Source organism: Lepisosteus platostomus, chromosome 17, assembly GCF_059453375.1.
Source record: "Lepisosteus platostomus isolate fLepPlt1 chromosome 17, fLepPlt1.hap1, whole genome shotgun sequence".
NCBI lineage: Eukaryota > Metazoa > Chordata > Actinopteri > Semionotiformes > Lepisosteidae > Lepisosteus > Lepisosteus platostomus.
Genome location: NC_142627.1, coordinates 8181277 through 8198730, shown reverse-complemented (window position 1 = coordinate 8198730; position 17454 = coordinate 8181277). Strand labels below are relative to the sequence as shown.

Sequence of the window (17454 nt, the reverse complement as noted above, 5' to 3'; positions counted from 1 at the left end):
ATACTCTTCCCAGCATCCCCTACCTTTGGGCTGCGGGCGAGCCACCTGGGTGGGGGTCCAGGGGGTGGTGGGAGAACATTCGACGGGGCTGTCCGCAGATTTGCTGACCGGCGTGGGTGGTGGGGTGTCATAGATGTAAGACCCTGCTCCCCCGATATTAACACCTGGGGAACAGAGAGAGCAGCCAGGTGACACTCCAGCCTAGACCCCACACACATCTCATCTGCGAGGGTTATAATGCTGTATGTTGTAAACCTGGAAACTACCAGCGGCTCAAATCCCAGAGAAATCTGAATTTATTCCCATTAAGAAAACTACGTGTGAACTACTTGAGAAGTACAGCAAATTGTTTCATCCAAGTACTGTATCTTACTTATTCCATGTTCCTCATCTGCGATGTCCTCCTTTTTGTTAAGATGTTACACCTTTTTAGCCAAATTCTGGACAACAGGAAATTCTGTGGAGTGGAAAATTTGTATGGAGAGGGGATTGCAGTTTAGGGGTAACTGAACTTCATGTTAAACCCAGTTTTCACTCATCACAATAACACAATCAAGCTGCACGTCCTGCAGACACACCATGCACAGTAAGTAGCCAACGGCAATGCAAATAATTAGGAACCATGCAGTGCATCATGAGGCTTTAACTCGGAAGAAAACGCCATCTAAAATCATGCTTGTGAATTTCTGGCATCTGGCTTCACTGTATCCCAGCATCCTCCTCACACAATTAAGGTCAGCAGTAGTCTGATGTTTTTACAGCCAATGACACCAAGTAATGGTTACTTTCCAGTTTACTTTCAGAGTCATTGAACTTTAGCACAGGCTCCATTTGTAGCTCTTTTCTTTCTCAAGGCTATTTTACCATACAGTATATTGTTTTAATTGAGCAGAAGGAATACTGAAGTTAAACATACAATGAGAGGATGTCATCACCCCAATTATTTATCTGTTTCTACTAGCTATTTGATCCCAGGATCTCATTCAAACATTTCTTGAAAGTTACCAGGGTACCAGCTTTTAGAGATTTTAGAGAATGGCACCATTACTATGTACCAACTATCCAGAGGTTCTCAAAAATGAAAGTTTAACATAGTGCTATTTGTTTTTCTTGTGTGATGATGTAAATGGGCTGATTATGATGACTGAGTAATGGATATAAAAGTTCAGGGAACAGACTTTCAATTGGACTGTGTTCATGAGTTGTGCATCACAGGGGTCTCCCTTTAGGCCTGCATCTTTGATTTATACCACTAATCTAGACTCTGGTATAGGCAAACCTGGCAAAACGCACTGAAATAAGGGAATCGATGCTTTAGAAATCTTAATGCGGACAAAATAGTCTATCACCACACAGTAGTACTCAGATACATAGCAAATTAAATTTCATGTCACCAAGACTGGTGAGAAAGGAGGAAGATACATTCTGTTTATAAGACGTTGTGTTTGTGGGCAAACCAATGACTAGGATGGAAAAAAAAGACCAACGAAAAATTATTGTATAGCGGAAAAAAACACAATTTAAGTCAAAAGAAGGCATGTTAAAATAATACCAAAGGCAAAGGCAAGACCTCATGCAGAATATGGAGTCCAGAATTTTGGGCACCGTGTTAGAAAAACGACATCACTGCCCGGCTAGGTTAAAGCCAATGAATTCCTTTGTGAAGAAAGGATTATAATACCTGTATCGCATCCCCCTCGGTCCTAAAAAGGGCTTGACAGTCTGCCTAGAGGGTTTCTTTGGACAACAATGAAACAAGGACCTGACATGTGGAAACTAAGGAAGAGGGCATTTAGGACTGAAATTGAGAAGCAATCATTTATACCAAGTGTACAGAGAGCCCTTGGTGTAAACTGATCTGCCATGTTGGTGAATCCGATTCCCTGTAATCCTAAGGGAAACATCTGGAAAAGAACTTGAATCAAGAAGCTACTAGCAAGCAAGTGACCAAGGATTGTAGTTCAATAAAACCAGGTTTCCTTTGAAACTTCTTTAAGAGAATTGCCCAACATTGTCAAACTCATTTCCAGATCCTCGGGATATAATTTTTCAAATTATTGACTACAACTTTTCCCAGGCCCCAGACTGTTTCTCCACCCCTCAACATGTCTTTAACAAGTGCAAAGCACTTTTTTTAAAAAGCATCTTAAATATTTCAAACTGGGTGAATTAGAGTTATTAAGCAAGAGTTGGAAGAGAAAACAAAAGCTTTAGCAGTCTTCAAGACCAAAGGCGTGATGCAAATACATTCTAGGATGATACTTTAATAGGAATGATTAAATTTCCCATTGTCACCCACTGAGTCAGCAATGCGGACAATGCCTGCATAATGACATTTCATGCCACTGCAACTTCATTGAATATTTCTCATTTAGGTTGTGCAAGGCATCTGTGAACATTCAATACATAGATCAAATGCAAATTGAATTGCGAATTCCAAACATATTTAAACAGTGGGTCGACAGTTTAAATATTCTGCTGTACCAACCAGTTTTTCCAAGCCTCAGGGCGTATCGTGCCATAGGACAGATAGCCTGTCACCTGGAAAAGGAGCCTGACTGGTTTTCAAAGGGCAGGAATAAAGAAAGAATGAGAAGCAGGCATGCAAACCAGCAATAACTGTTGAGTATATTTTATATCATAACAGTGCAACTTCATCCTTCCAATTACAGTGAAGTATTTACTATAATAAGCCTCAAGTGTCTAATTTGTTACTATTTCACATGGTAAATTATCTTTGTTCTCTCAAACATTTCTCAGATTGTGGTCTATAAAAGTGCTTTCGTCTTGGTAAATGCTATATGCTATACTGTTACTCCCCATGGAATGTTAATGGCAGGTTTGTCTATTTTATTGTGGGGGGGAAAAAAAACGTACTGTAGGTGTGCCACAGGAAAACAAAATAGAAAAGGAAAACATAAAATTGGCAAATCTAACTGAGTACTTTACTAAAAACCCCATTTTAGAAATTAACATCTTTCACCAGGGCATTGCCTAGTACATAGGACAATCCCAGAATTAATAACACACAAAGTACATATTAACTGAGTTAGGAGAGACACCGATTCCAAGGAAGGTTCTGGTCTGTCAGTTAAGGATCTAGAAAGACCCCTTGACTAATCCTACACAACGTCCGCAAGACGTTTGTTTTTAATGGGTCACTTGACTTCCAGTCAGCATTCAATCAGCACAAGAGCTGAACTGTGTTCTAACAAGGGTTTTATAGAGATGCACCTTGTTCAAAGGCCTCGAAATCCAACGTCAACAGGGAGACAATCTGCTTTTAGGCTGTTGAGGGTGTGGGATGCAAACAAGAACAGAAACCCAACAGACTGAGGCACAGGGGGGAAAATGCCCAAGAATGTCACACCAGCCTGTAGTAAAAGGCATCATGCGTCATTCCTCGCTTCCAGTTTAATTAGGACCACAGTCTCTCACAAGAGGTTTCCAGTTGCTCAACAGCTCAACACAGGAGCTACATTCACACAAATATGCAAAACCACATGCAGTTGCACTTGATCAAATCAAGATCTCATTTGCATGTGGTCTTCATTCATGGGCAAGAAATAGGCTTCTCTATAGAAATCAGCAATGAGATAAAGGAAAAGATGGCACTTTCTGGGTGGCTGATACGGTAACTATGAATTGTCCTGCATGCCGATATCCTGAAGAAAAGCCTTGTGTTGCTCTTACCTTTGGGCCCAAAAAGAGTTGCATAGCATGGCTTGTGGCAATATGGCATTCCATCATGCTGTAAAATGAAAGAGGAAAACATTTTAGAATTTCTTTCCAGATGTGATGTTGGTCTAACAAGTGATATTTACAGCTGTTCAGCCTGGTGAACCATTCCTTGAAATAACCCACAACTTTCAAAAACACATAAGAAGACTACTTTTCTATTTATGTATTGCCATCAATATACAACATCGGCAGGGAGATCAAAAACCGAAAAGTGCAATACAGAATATAGGTGTTTGCAGACAGACTTATTTCTAATTTAACTTGATTATGGCCATAATAAAGGAATAGAGGCAGTTTCCTAGCACTTGGGAACACCAGCCTTTTCTTTTCAAAATCCACAACAATAGTTTCAAATTGATGGACAGACATTAAACATGTTATAGAGTCTTATAAATAAATTCTATTTATAAATAAATATTCATAAATATTGCCTCGTCATACAACTATTGACCAGAACAGGGTCACTAGTTGACCAACTGGACAATAATTCCTCAAACAAGACCTATTTCAGTCTCCGGATGGAACTAGCTTTTTGAATGATGTGACAAGCATTCTGTGAAAACTCTGCCAAAAATTCCTTTCAAACACTTCTCTCATCTCGATATTTTTAGCAAACGGTTTCCATATGCTCTTCACATTCCAAGGCCCTAAAAGCAATAAAATATTTGTATTAAAAACTAATGTCGGAGAAGCAGCAGTCAGGAAATTAATTAAAATCCTCAATGCTCCATAATGCGACCTCCTACCCTCGCAATTTCTTAAAATAAATGCTGAATATCAGCTCACAGACTCTTAAAGAGAGAGTGAACAGTTCTTCAGCACAGTGTTACATAACTGGAAAGTTATGTTCAATTACATAATTGAAAGACAGGTGCAAAATTTCTTAATACAGAGATGGCCAATACTGAAGAATAAAGAATAAACCACCAGCTCTTACACTTACCTTAAAACACCAATGTTTAAAGACTTGGACCACATGTGAGTTTTAATCAATTTAGTGCCATAATTAGTTCGATTTGTTCTTGAGAGCAACACATTTCTAAGCTACTTAACTGAACTAAAACCACCATTGTTTCAAGCAAACTGATCATTTACTGAAAGTGCGACCCATAAATCTAAGTGGACTGTTGCTTTCCTGGACCAGTGTTCGCCACACCTCAAATACAGTGTGTGACCTGTATTTACACACCACTGTTTTCATTGTGTAAATTACAGCCGAAGAAGGGTGGGTTCAAATAAGATTTAAACACTTGCGACTTGTGTCACTTATGGCAGATTCATAACTCACCCTGTTCTGGGAATTCAGAGGTGTAAGTAAATATTTAATAGATTAAACACTGCGACTCGACATCTGCAACTGCACATTGACAGACAGTACTGAAAGAACATGCGCCATACTGCAAAAAGCTTAAAACACTCCACTGAACAGATTCATCCATTTTAAATATTTGCATACTGTATACAGCTAAAAGGGAAAAAACAGAAACAAACCGGCAATACCAATTTGATCACAACTCACATGTGGTTCAAGTCTTGACGTTGGTTTAAATTTTGGAGCGGGGGGGTGGGTGGGGAATCAAGAACGTTTAACAATCCGCCCGAGCCAATCTTCAAAGAAAGCAACACTGCTATGTGAAAACATTCCATAACCGTTACGGGTTTCCTCTCGAACACGAAGTGTGGTTTTCAAGCAGACTGCGTGTACCACAAATAAGCCATCTGCTCGATCCCTGCATGGAAGAGTTTCCCGGGGACACGCTTTACACAGCAAAACTCACAGCGCTCTAAAGCAAAAACAGGCACACGAAAACCAGATTGCCTTTGTCAAGACATTTCACACAGAACAATCTGGGAGAAAAAGGAGTGCAATGTGATCGTAGGGTGGTATGTTGCTTTAAGTGAAAGCAACCCAGACACCCGGGCCAGTGGTTTGGCTACAAGAACATTTCAAGAATTCACTCAGTCGGCTGGGCCCGTGAACAAAATCGGTACCACTACCTTACCCCAACATCCAAATATTAAAGTAAAACAGAAAAAGCTTTCAGCTGACTCGGGCAGAACACTGTTAAAAATATTACAATCCAATCTAATGGGTCCGTCTTCCTAAAAGTGTTACCTCAGATATTGTAATTACCGTGCCTACATTGTCTTTACCTTATGCCAATCGATGTTGAAAAGCTATAGCCTCAGCTTATCCGAGGTAGAAAATACTCGGTGATTCTGTGCATACAACCATTTTATAAACATTTGAACCAATCAAGTACAGCAATGCAGAAGCCTTTGTGGATTTAAGCAGAGCGAAGAAAGTCATGTCCACCGATAATAGCCTATGGCGTCTCAAGGTACTCCATTAAAAACTCCCAGCGGCTTCAAAGAAAAAGACAGCTCTCCCCCCCGGGGGCAGCAGCTTGTATTGCCTTGTCCTTCTCGAGCTTGTGCCCATTCTGGGATGGCTTGTGCGCGGGTGGCTGCTTATTGTCACTCTTAAGCTTATCTGGAATAGACAGACATGCAAGGTGATGTCAGGGCTCAGACCGTCAGGAGCTAGATAAGGACGCGCCCAAACATTCTCCCCATACGCCAAGGTCATTCAAAGGTGAACCCTCTTTCATTACAGTCCAGAATGAGGACCTGCTCCTACTCCGTTTGGTACTAACTGCTAGACACTGATGCACTGCTCAAACTAAGTCTGACCTGCAGGGGTCCAAATGCTTTCATTTAAGAAAGCAGTTTCTTTTAAATGGTTTTTAGCAGATCTTTTAGAACAAATGTTTAATACTACAGTATGTGCACTAATTCCTGCTTAGTTATATACCGCTACTCAAGTTAGAGTAGTGCCAAGTATCCTAGTCTTCCATGCAGGAGACTGGGGTTCAATCCCCAACAAGAGAGAGGTTTTCTATTTTGGAGGTGGCATGTTGTCAGTGTGCACTACTGCCACACAGCTCCAAGGTTTTGGGCTGGACTCCAGGCTAGGATACCAGTACTGGAAGGGTGTTCCCAGTACATCTGGACCAGGCAATGGGACTGGAGAGAATTCAGAGCAGATTCCTGGGCTCGAAGGAGTGGTTCTCATGTATGGATGTTCATGCGTGATGTTCACCATGCATTACATAGCACACAGTCTACAATTCCAAGGATAAAGAAACTCAGGACACATGGAAATTCTTAGTCCATTTGTTTCCCCAACTTTGGGAAGTGTCCAGCAGAAGAGCAAACATATGAAACCCCCGTTAATCAGCAGCAGACAGATGAACATCTAAATCAGCCCTCGGCATTAAAGATGTCTAAAAATAGAAGTTTTACAGCATCATATATGGTTGGCATTTTTCACAAGACTCAGTAATTTTGTGGAATCTGACAGCCAGTCATAATGATTACAGTCTTTTTTTTATATACAGCCACAGCCTTCAGTCTAGGCACTTCACAGTTTAAGTGATGGACTGTAAGGCTAAACATTAGTTTTGAAGATGTTCACTTTTATGGATGTCTAATTAACATGGCTGGGAAAAGAACTTTTAAGGCAGGAATTCACATTGTGTAAACAAACACTATCTTGAATCATGCAATTGCCTTAACACAACCAGCCCTTGAATATTCTGGTTCTGTTTTCATCTCGGTAATCAAGAATTTAAATGAAAGTTTCTGTTCTGGCTGGTGCTTAAGGTATTTCCAGCAGCTATATTTTGAAATGGCTTGCAGCCCTTCAGAACTCTTCTTATTGAGGATCACATTTTGTTAACTGTGCAACTGTGGAAAACCCATCATGTTAAGGCAGTATTTAGGCAAAACTGCATGGCTCTGTGAAGCTGGGTTCTTTAATGTTAGAAAAAAAGTTTTCAATGGAAAGATTTTTAAAATAACACTAAATTTAAAGAGAACACACACTCTGTAAGCACTCTGTAAAGACTGCTGTGATAGCTACATTTCTTACATTTTGGAAACTATTTCCTAAAAGTCTGCTTTATTCCAGCTTCCAGAGTTCCCAAACAAGGGAGCACTTATATAACAGCTGATTGAGATCCACAGGGAGGAGGAACACTAGCATCATTCTGATCAGAGACGGCATTGTGGGTTTGTACACAAAGGCCTAATGCTGGCAGAATTCTGACGAGACTTCAAAAAGTCTCCAAACAACCAAAGGTATTCTGAAGAGACAATCCCACACTCACTATTCAGAAACACCCTGTGACAGCTAAGAAACCCAATCTTATGACCAAGAGAGAAGAGAGCAAGGCAGCCATTCTGACCAACTTTTAGGGTCATTATTCACAACAAAAACAAGGTGACCCCACAACTTACAGGGCCAATGGCCCTAGACAATTAACAAAAACAAAATGAACAAAAGGTACATAAACTGCAACTGAATCAAGAGCAATTTTGAATCAATGCACCTAGTTTAAAGCTCAGCTATCTCGAGTAGTCCAACACTCCCTCCAATGGAAATTAATTTCTTAAAGATTCTTGGAATGGATAATCTAAACCACATTCACCATTTGCATTATGATATAAACTGCTTTATATTACTTCAGATTATATTATGTCAAATATTTTGGGGAACATAATCAGATGAATTCTGAATAGAAAAGTTATTAATGAGAGGAGTTTAATTAGAATGCAGATTAAATTTGCCTTGTCATATATAGATGATCATGGGACTAGTTCTTCTTGTTCAAACAAGAACAGTGGACAATTGCAGTAATTTCATAATTTTGTTTAGTAGTTCATGTATATCTAACATCTTGAGAAATCATCCAGTGTACTGTAGCTTTAAGAAGTACAAACTGCAACATAAACAAAGCCTGCTATATGCATGAAATTAATCTGTGATCATTCAAAGTTTGATTTTTTCCTCCATAGTTTTTGTAACCGGAATGAAGGTGATCCTTTCCAGAGACTGATAATGTTATTTCTTGATGGGATATGACCTTTGCCATTTCAGAAGTCCTTCCCATGCCTCCCAAACTCTCAGACTACAGAAACAAGACTCCTGCACCTATTACTACAGAAGATGCAAAACTACTTGGCTAAACTGAACTATTACCAGTAAAGGTTCATTGAAACGAACATCCGAAATGCTCTGTATATCCTTGAGAGAGTGGCCGGGATAAGAATGGGGCAATTAAGACATCATAGTAAGTGATGAGTTCACAAAAATGGCTTTCTTCAGATACCAATTTTCAGAAATACCGCACTACACCAGCTCTTCTTCATATTCTAGTACTGGAGATAGTAGAGAAAAGTGCAAAAGGCAAATCTCATCAAATAGGTACAGTAACTTGTGCTATAACACACCTGTGCATATTTAAAGGACAACAGCTGCTGCAATGCAGAAAAAGTAAACAAAAATTATTCGGAAAAAATTCTAACATGGACCTCAGATGCCATCATGAAACCAAACACTGCAGCTTTTAAAAACCTTTAAACATTTCCAGTAGGGAGTTCCTTCAGTAGTGAAGGCTTCTTCTTGGGCTACTGCAAAATGAGAAACAGTCTCCGATTGTTTTTTTTGGATTATGTGTTCTGTAAATAACAGGCCCCTGTATTACAGCTTCCTGCCTTCCAGCTACAGGCAAGGTGGCTGAAATGGAACCCAAACACTTATGTAACTTTTGCTGAACATTTGGTTGTGTGAGGTTCTTCTTCCACTGCTTTAACTTCCAATCAGACAGCACTGCGAAGGTACAGTATTTCAATTCATCAGAGATTGTGAAACCTGCCTTTTTTTTTCAGTCAGTCTCCCAGTTGACAAGTGCTGGGAGAATCTGATACTTCAAAATGAGGTCTGCTGTGCCATCGAAGTGCTAATGAGTCTCATTTTAAATCCTAGCCCTGATTCATTAAAAATTAACAGGAATCAGCTAGTAGCAGACCTCTTTGCATGCTCGAGGGACGGCAGTGTACTGCAAGCATGGCAAAAATAGAAATCCTGGATTTGTAACGGGCAGGTTTCGGATCAACGAACCAGAAAATGCTCAGGGTTTTTTGGCGCAGGACAATTGAACATGACATTTACCCCACTGCATATCACACGTTGTGCAGTGGAGCTGGATTCCTGCAGTCAATGGACAGGTATCAGGTTAACCGAGGCAATGGATGGCATTTTTACACTTCTTCAGCTCATGGCGATGTCAAAGGAGAAAAGGTTACATGAGAACTTAGATCTCAACTGAACAAAGGCCACCTGGCCTGCCTTGACCATTACGTTTTTAGTTTATTGATCCAAGAACTTCTGTTTCTTAATGGAATTCGGTTTTCAGAATTAAAGCCCTTTCCAATACCCACAGCCCTCAGAGAAACCCTCATACTTCCGAACATCTGACCTGTAATTCCCCAGTGGAATTACTCACAGATCTCAGATCTAGAACCAAAATCTATACTGGAATTTGTACCATCATCCCCTACATGACTATATGTACCCAACTATTGTTCTGGACGTGAAAAGAACACTTCAATTTCTAAACCTTGAGACAAGGATGGACTATGACAGGTGGCCCCCTGGCCATTTGCTTCTAGAACATTCATTGCATAAGTAAATCCTAGGAAGGACGATTCAGATATGGCTTGATGGGTGTTACTATTGGGAACCTCATATTTGCAGTGCTTTCCTTCCATTTGCTACTGGAACCAAGTGGGACTTAAGCTTCCGTTTCTTGAATTCCATGCCAGGTAAGACAACCGCATCAGGGTGCTTGGTGGCTCCAGGTTCTACATTGTCAGCTCTCCCGGTTATTATGTTGTAATATGCACATGAAGATTCATGTGACTACTTTACAGATTGTTCCAGTTGATACCACCCCCATTGAGGTTCTAAAAACAGCAGTTCATTCCCCACCTGACAGTGTAGCTAATTGATGTGGGAACAGAGCCAAAAAGCTACAGCATGGACCTACATGACACAAAGAGAAATGGAATTAATATTGACTAATTTAAGTGATCAGCTAAAAGGTTGGAAAGACCTGCTTTGAGCACATTTTGGAAGCTGAACCATGCTACATTTAGGATTTTATTTGATTTTTTGGGGGGTAACTCAAGAAGGTAGAACTCCATTACCTTCTTTGCAAGAATACATTGGATGCACAAGTCCACTCCATTGGTAATGTACTGTATAGGAACCACTCCGAAGCAGAAAAATGACTCTGCATCAGGGGGTGTCTAATCCTGGTCTTGGAGAACCAGTGCCTGCAAGTTGTCAAAATCTCTTTAAAGCAGCAGCACCTGGAGAAGTTGTTTTTACATTTGTCCAGTTAACTTGGCATTAACCAGCTGGTTTAGCTCATTAAAAAGCTAAGTTAACCCAGAGACACCCGGACTGGACACTCCCTATTCTACAAGCTTCCATCTTTAGGCCCTCTAAGGCTGTGAGCCTAATTAGCACGTCATCTTGTCAAATCTTGAACCCAACCTACAACAAAACATCATTTCATGTCAAGAAAGCGGTGAGTACAGCAGGAGAAACCTCCAGAAAACTCCGAAAGTGCACAGAACTGAGGCATTTCCTACCTTTTTAAAAAATGTCTGTCTTAAGGCGACACAAAAGACTTCATCCACATTGCTCAGTAACATCCCCCGAGCTGCCCACTTGTGACCAGGATAATTTAGAAAATGAACACTGTGAAGTTAAAGCACCCCCGTATTTACATTTTTTCCATAGTCTGCATAAGTCGTACGTGACGCACAGACAACCACACAACGGTAAAGGAAGCATGATGCCAAGAACAAGGACACCAGATTCTGTTTGATCAGGACGGTGTGAGAGGAAGTGCTGAGCTTACAGCCCATAGGATTCGGCCCCTACTCTCCCAGCTTTCAAACACCTCTATCTCACCGGCTCGTTCCACGGCAGCACTTTCTAATTTAAGAATATGTGCTGAGTGACAGGCACATGTCTAAACGCACCTCTCGGGCAAAGCTGCTCTTTCACAACATAAAATTAATGGGTTTTCCATTCCAAATCCACACTGTCCTGGCAGGGCCCAACAGCACACTGCACCAGAAAGTCGCGCCAACAGTGTGGGAGTGAAAACTGCCAAATTTTGAACATCAGGTATGCGACCCTAAGCAAGTTCAAGATTACATAAACATTTCACAAACCTTGGAGACTGTAAAAAGTGCTTACCTAGCAAGGTTCCAAGACATAACATTGCAGCCAATAACATGCATTAAAAACTCCCACCATCAGGAAATCAAGTAATTTAAGTAAAAAAAATAAACTACAAAGACAACAGTGTAGATTACGTTATGTACAGTAGCAAATCAACTCAAATGTCATAATTACAACCGATTATCTGGGTAACTTCCAAGAATGAACACTTTGATGGTGGGTGACTGGCCTCCTGGATGTGGTCTGCAAACAAGAGCCCAGGTTCTAGGGTTCATCATATAAGGCTGTTATTTTTAACACTTCACACCACAGCTATACTAGTGCAGGCATCCAGCTCAGCAGCCTACGCTACGTGTGACAGCTCTGTTTTTCTGGTTTTCTGCAGCTTAAGGCCTAAAAAAAAAAAAAACAGAGCTTGCGTTGGACCATTAAAATGAATGCTTGTTTGTGAAATGAGAGCGCTGTGGTGGTAGAATAAAGAATCCCTGTAGTCCACAGTGCCTGGAGTCATGCCTCACTTGAGTAAACAGCACTTGTAGAGCAGGGTTTCCTGGCCTGCTCCTGAAGACCGGCCTCCTAAACGAGCTCTCAGATGCCTGACTGGAGATCAGTATATTTGGATACTGAGAGGCTATGCAAGGTAGAGTTGAAGGGCTGGTTCTCTGGCTCCAAAGTGGGTAGCCACTGCTGCAGATATTTACCCCCCCCATATCACCACCACCCCCCCTGAATCTCGCCTTCCTTCCTCGTGGGGCTCAAGACATCTCCCTCTCCCTGCTGTCTCCTGGGCCCCTGGTAGGGTTGAGCATCTCCAGCAGGGCTTTACCTCGGCGTGTCCGCCTGCTGACAGGGTCTTGTCACAGCGTTCACATTTCAGGCAGAATCGGTGCCAGTTCTTCCCCAGGGAACTCACTTTTTCAGCTGTCGTGTGGAGGGCAAAAAAGAAACCAAAATAAGAAGAAAGAAATAAGAAAGAGTCAGCACCGCCCTCGCAGTTCAGAATTTAGAACAGGGACTTGAAAATGATAGTGTTTCAGGTTGCGCTACAGTACATCGATGCTTTGGAAAGAACACAGGGTTTTGGGACAAGTAGATAGACTTTTCTAATGCCATAATACCCAATTAAGCAATACTGGAGATTCCTGTCTGCTCTACAGCCTGTGAAGAAGGCAGAAGACACACAGAAAATAAGAAATGCTGGGACTCAAGTCTTTGGATTTTTTTTTTTGGTGGTGGACAAGCGTTCATTTCATTCCCCCACAGCTCGGGGGATTTTGGCGTCTGATAAAATAGTCTCACAAAAAAAAATGTAGTCTATTATAGAAAAACAAGGGGAAAAAAAGGACCTTTAGTTCATTATGTTCCCAAGCCAGTTTCCAGTTCTGTAACAGGAGAATTTGGGAGGCAGACGCTTCAAGCCCCATTTTGAGGGAATAATGGAGGGATGGCCCCAGGTCTTATCAGACACAGTTTACTGAAACCAGATGAATACAGGTTAAGAAACAGGAGGAACCACTGCACCAGAAAGCTCTCTGAAGGATGAGATCTCCTAAGAAGACAAATTGTAAGTGTGTGAGCTTAATACTCTTCAGAAACACTAATACTGTGGAAGCTTGATGCGTTTAATATACAATGCAGATGTTCTATGATAAAAGCACAATATTAATATACTTCCTCAATTAGGATCACATAGGATATGAGATGTAGTCAAGTCTGATATTTCTCAGTTTCAAAGCTTATGTTTTACTACATACATGGCAGCTGACAGATCTAGCAAACTGGGTCTTATTTCCGAAAAAAAGAAAGCCTATAACATGTTTTTCCTCCCAGGTAAACACTGTTTTTAAATGATTTAAAAATGAAAGGTTTAAGCCTCTTGTTTAAAAACAATGCCCCCCCCCCGTTTTCAAAGCTGCTGTACTTCAATAGCAGCTGTCAGTGCAATTAACGAAATCATGTACTTTATTATTTCGACACATACAAACCACGCCATTTCAAAACGGTTCTAGACAGCCTCAGGTAGGCATGTGGTCTGCAAGTTAATAATAAACTGTAACACCAGTCATTACTGTCCCTGTGTAATGACTATTCCTGGCTATTTCATACATGAGTAAACACTAATCAGGCACCAGCACATTTAATGCGTGAGAATGCATGTGATAGATTCTCACTGTGGGGTCTCCACACCTTCCCTGTGTGATGTGTAAGAGGCTGGGCGACATCAAGTAGGAAACCTGGCATTTGAAACTAAAAACATCTTGCATTCCAGGAAGTATTGCATCAGCTCTAGAAGGCCAGATAGCTTTTTTTCTGCAGCAAATACTTTGTTGTGATATACAAGATATTTCCAGGACAGTTTTGAACCCATTATTGATTAACTTACAAAAAAGAATTGTGAATTTGATTAACCATTCTCCTAATTCTAATCTCCTTTACTTCGCTCATCCTCTCTATTAGATACTTTAGATCCCTATATCCCTATTAGATTAGATAAAGAGTTTTAGTTTTCCATACGCAGAAAGCTAGAACCCTGAAAGACAACCAAGTCATCTCTCAAATCTGCTTTTCTATGATGTCGAGAAATGTAAAAAATGTTTTTTTTAAAAACTGTAATGACAACTGACCAGGATGTGCTTTTTACAGTAAAAGCTCATGTAGACTACACAGTAAAAGGCTGACTGGAAAAGTCCTGCATGTTACAGTTTATATTTTAAAGTAAGGACAATACCAGCTGGACTTTAAAGTCTCAACCCAGATGGCTGTACAGCTTGATCTCATTCCATTCATTTTTTAGCAACTGGCACTCTTTTCCTTGTAGAGACCAGAAGGCAGTGGAACTAGCTTCAGGAAATCTCCAGACAATGCTAATTAACTAGTATGCTTTTTGTAGGGGGGATAGGGTGGTGAGGAAGCTGCTTACCTTTAGTTTCCTGTAGCTAATCACTAAAGATGGGGTCTGGTAGATGGCACAGACTTCTAAACCTCAAAGCAGCATATTCCTCTGCATTAAGGAACTGTAACCCCTCAGAATACTGACACTATCAGAACACTGCAAGTTTATCAGGCCTTAGAGGTCCCATTAAGAAAAGGTTATTATATTGTTACATAGTCTGCAAAGTGCCCATAGAAAGAACGTACTGTCTGCATGTTTGCTTCTTACACAAGAAAAAACTCAAGATGAATTCTAACCCCGTATTTAACTATAACAATTCTGATCTCTCTTTAACAGGCAATCTCTATGGAAATTATCATGAACCAGCATCAGAGCATTTTGAAAATGTGGTGAACATAGAGGAGAAAGGATGTGTAATGTAAAAGTTGCTATGTTTTTTGCAGAGCCAATAATTAAAATTATTGCTTGATGTGACAACCTGACACTGAAATAATGCATAATACAAAAACAGCCTTGTGCATGTTTGATTAAATTGGTTGGGCATTTTCCTTTAGTACTAACCTTAACCCTACACAAAACATTAATGTAATGCCATCAATCAACCCATCATAAATGTAAAACCCATCACTCACAATTATTAACGGTAAGTTACTCTGCACAAAAGGCCAAAGAATTTGGTTCCTCAACTCCTAGAGCATATAAACTGAAGTCAATGGTTAGTAATAAGTTAAACTGTGCAGAAACTACCATGTGGGAAAAAGACCATAGCATAGCCCATTCATGTTTCTCATCTGCTGTACTTCCAATCAGAAAATGTTTCCCTAAAGACAAAAACATGCAGGGCCTTTGGAAAGAGAATTTGTTAGACTGGGATCATATCCTTCCATTGTTTAACACAAATGATCACAAGAACTACTGTAAATATTTAATGAAATAACCTGTTGCTTTCTGGTTTATCCATAACTTCACTCAAAGGAAAACACAAGATGTTCTCTATATGACATCCGCAGATCACATTTCATATTTGGCAATCCATTTCCTATCCACTTCATCCAGTTTGGTGCTGTGAGGAGAGCTGGAGCCTATCCCAGCAAGCAATAGGCACAGGAAGGATACATCATCGACAGGACACCAGTCAATCGCAGCATTCCATATTCTTTAACACTAAAAACTTAAACGCCCAGATACCAGTTTGTTCCATTAATTACAGAAAGTTTAAAACAAATTCTAATGTCTTTTACATCTTCACCTTTGGGTCTTTCACGTATGTGCATAGCATACGACCCTGGATTCCTATTCCAGCACAAGGCAATGTCCCCGTGTCTTTTTCCTGAATAATAACGGGCAGGCAGTCCATGTCTTTTGCTTCTATGAGCATTGCGAGCACTCTGCAACTCTCCCTACACAATTAAGGCATAGCTGAATGGCTTCCTGTCAAAAACAGCCATCCTTTGCAGTGACAACGGACTATTGATGGAGCTCCAGCATCACAGCATGTGCCAAACGGTTACATAACTTATTTGTTATGACCTATTTTAATAGCAGTTAGGAGGGTGTTTACAAGCCTTCATTCTATTGTATCAGATAGCTTGATTATGTCCGTAGCAGCACCTGATACCGCACTGGCGCGATAGACCACTGTCATTGACAATCTGCCAGCAAACCAGTCTGTCTCAAACCTCCACTAAAAGCTACTTATGTTAAACACTCGCTGCAACTACTGTATGTAACGCCTAACCGTTTAAATTGTCTCAGTATTAACGTTAAAAAGCAAGCGACAGGCTTGTTCAGCAAAAACCGATTGATTCACTAATTTATTTTTGCCATATTTCTGCGACATCCTTCTGCAGCTACAACAGAGGAAAACAGCCCACGCTGTAGAAGATCTGGTGTTTCTACGGCATCCGTCCTCTCCACAATACTGTACAACAGCTCGCATTGCAGAGAGGACATTTGAAGGCAATTACTTACAAACATCCATAATAATTAAAAGATAAGAGCTGGAAGTCTAGTTTAATACGCGTCTGTCGAGCTCGATTAAAAGGGTAACCATGAACAACAAGTTTTGGACGTCAGAGCATTAAGATGAATTATATGGAAAACAAAAGACTTGAGCAACTAGGATTAGATAATGACATTAAATTTTCAGATGAGATATTGTGCTTAGAGAAGAAAGCTTTAAGCAATAAAAATTTGATTTACTTCGGCTACTGAATTAAAACATACAGATAAGGATAGCTTAAAAACTTAAACAGGAAAATAAATCCATAACGCCACACAGCCCTCTCATTTTAGAAGTATAATTAAGACAATAGGAAACCAAACATTACAGCATGATCGCAGCTTGTGCCGTTTTGTAATCACTATAACGCTGCAACAAAAGTAACACATTAAAGTGGTGGGACTGCCTGCACGCCACCTTAAAAACAATAACACTCAGCCACACCAGCTGGTTTGCTTGCATTCTTCCTAACAATGTACAGTATGTGTTCATCCATGCAACACGCCGGGAAAACAAGGCAAAGTCTTACCAAAAAAGACAGGCTTTTCGCATCTGGGGCATTTGGAGGTCATTCTGCTCAAGTTTAGCCCCTGGCCACTGAAAATTTAATTCCGCCTGCTCTCTCTCTCTCCCGCCTGCCTGACGGATCTCTATCCAGGCTCCGGGCTCCAGACTCCCCAGAACTGCGCTCCGCGCCGCCAACTTATTCAACTT

General features: G+C 40.6%; 1 protein-coding gene across 1 annotated transcript in view; it reads right to left on the bottom strand.

Moving 5' to 3' along the window:
• crip3 (cysteine-rich protein 3) overlaps positions 1-17454 on the bottom strand; it is a 25669-nt gene extending 8215 nt beyond the window's left edge. Inside the window, exons 1-4 of the mRNA XM_088610740.1 lie at positions 17270-17454; positions 12672-12766; positions 3694-3751; positions 24-164 (exon numbers count right to left, since the gene is read on the bottom strand). Coding sequence (XP_088466866.1) covers positions 24-164; positions 3694-3751; positions 12672-12766; positions 17270-17312 — 337 coding nt within the window. The 5' untranslated portion in view covers positions 17313-17454. The remainder of the gene's footprint in view (positions 1-23; positions 165-3693; positions 3752-12671; positions 12767-17269) is intronic.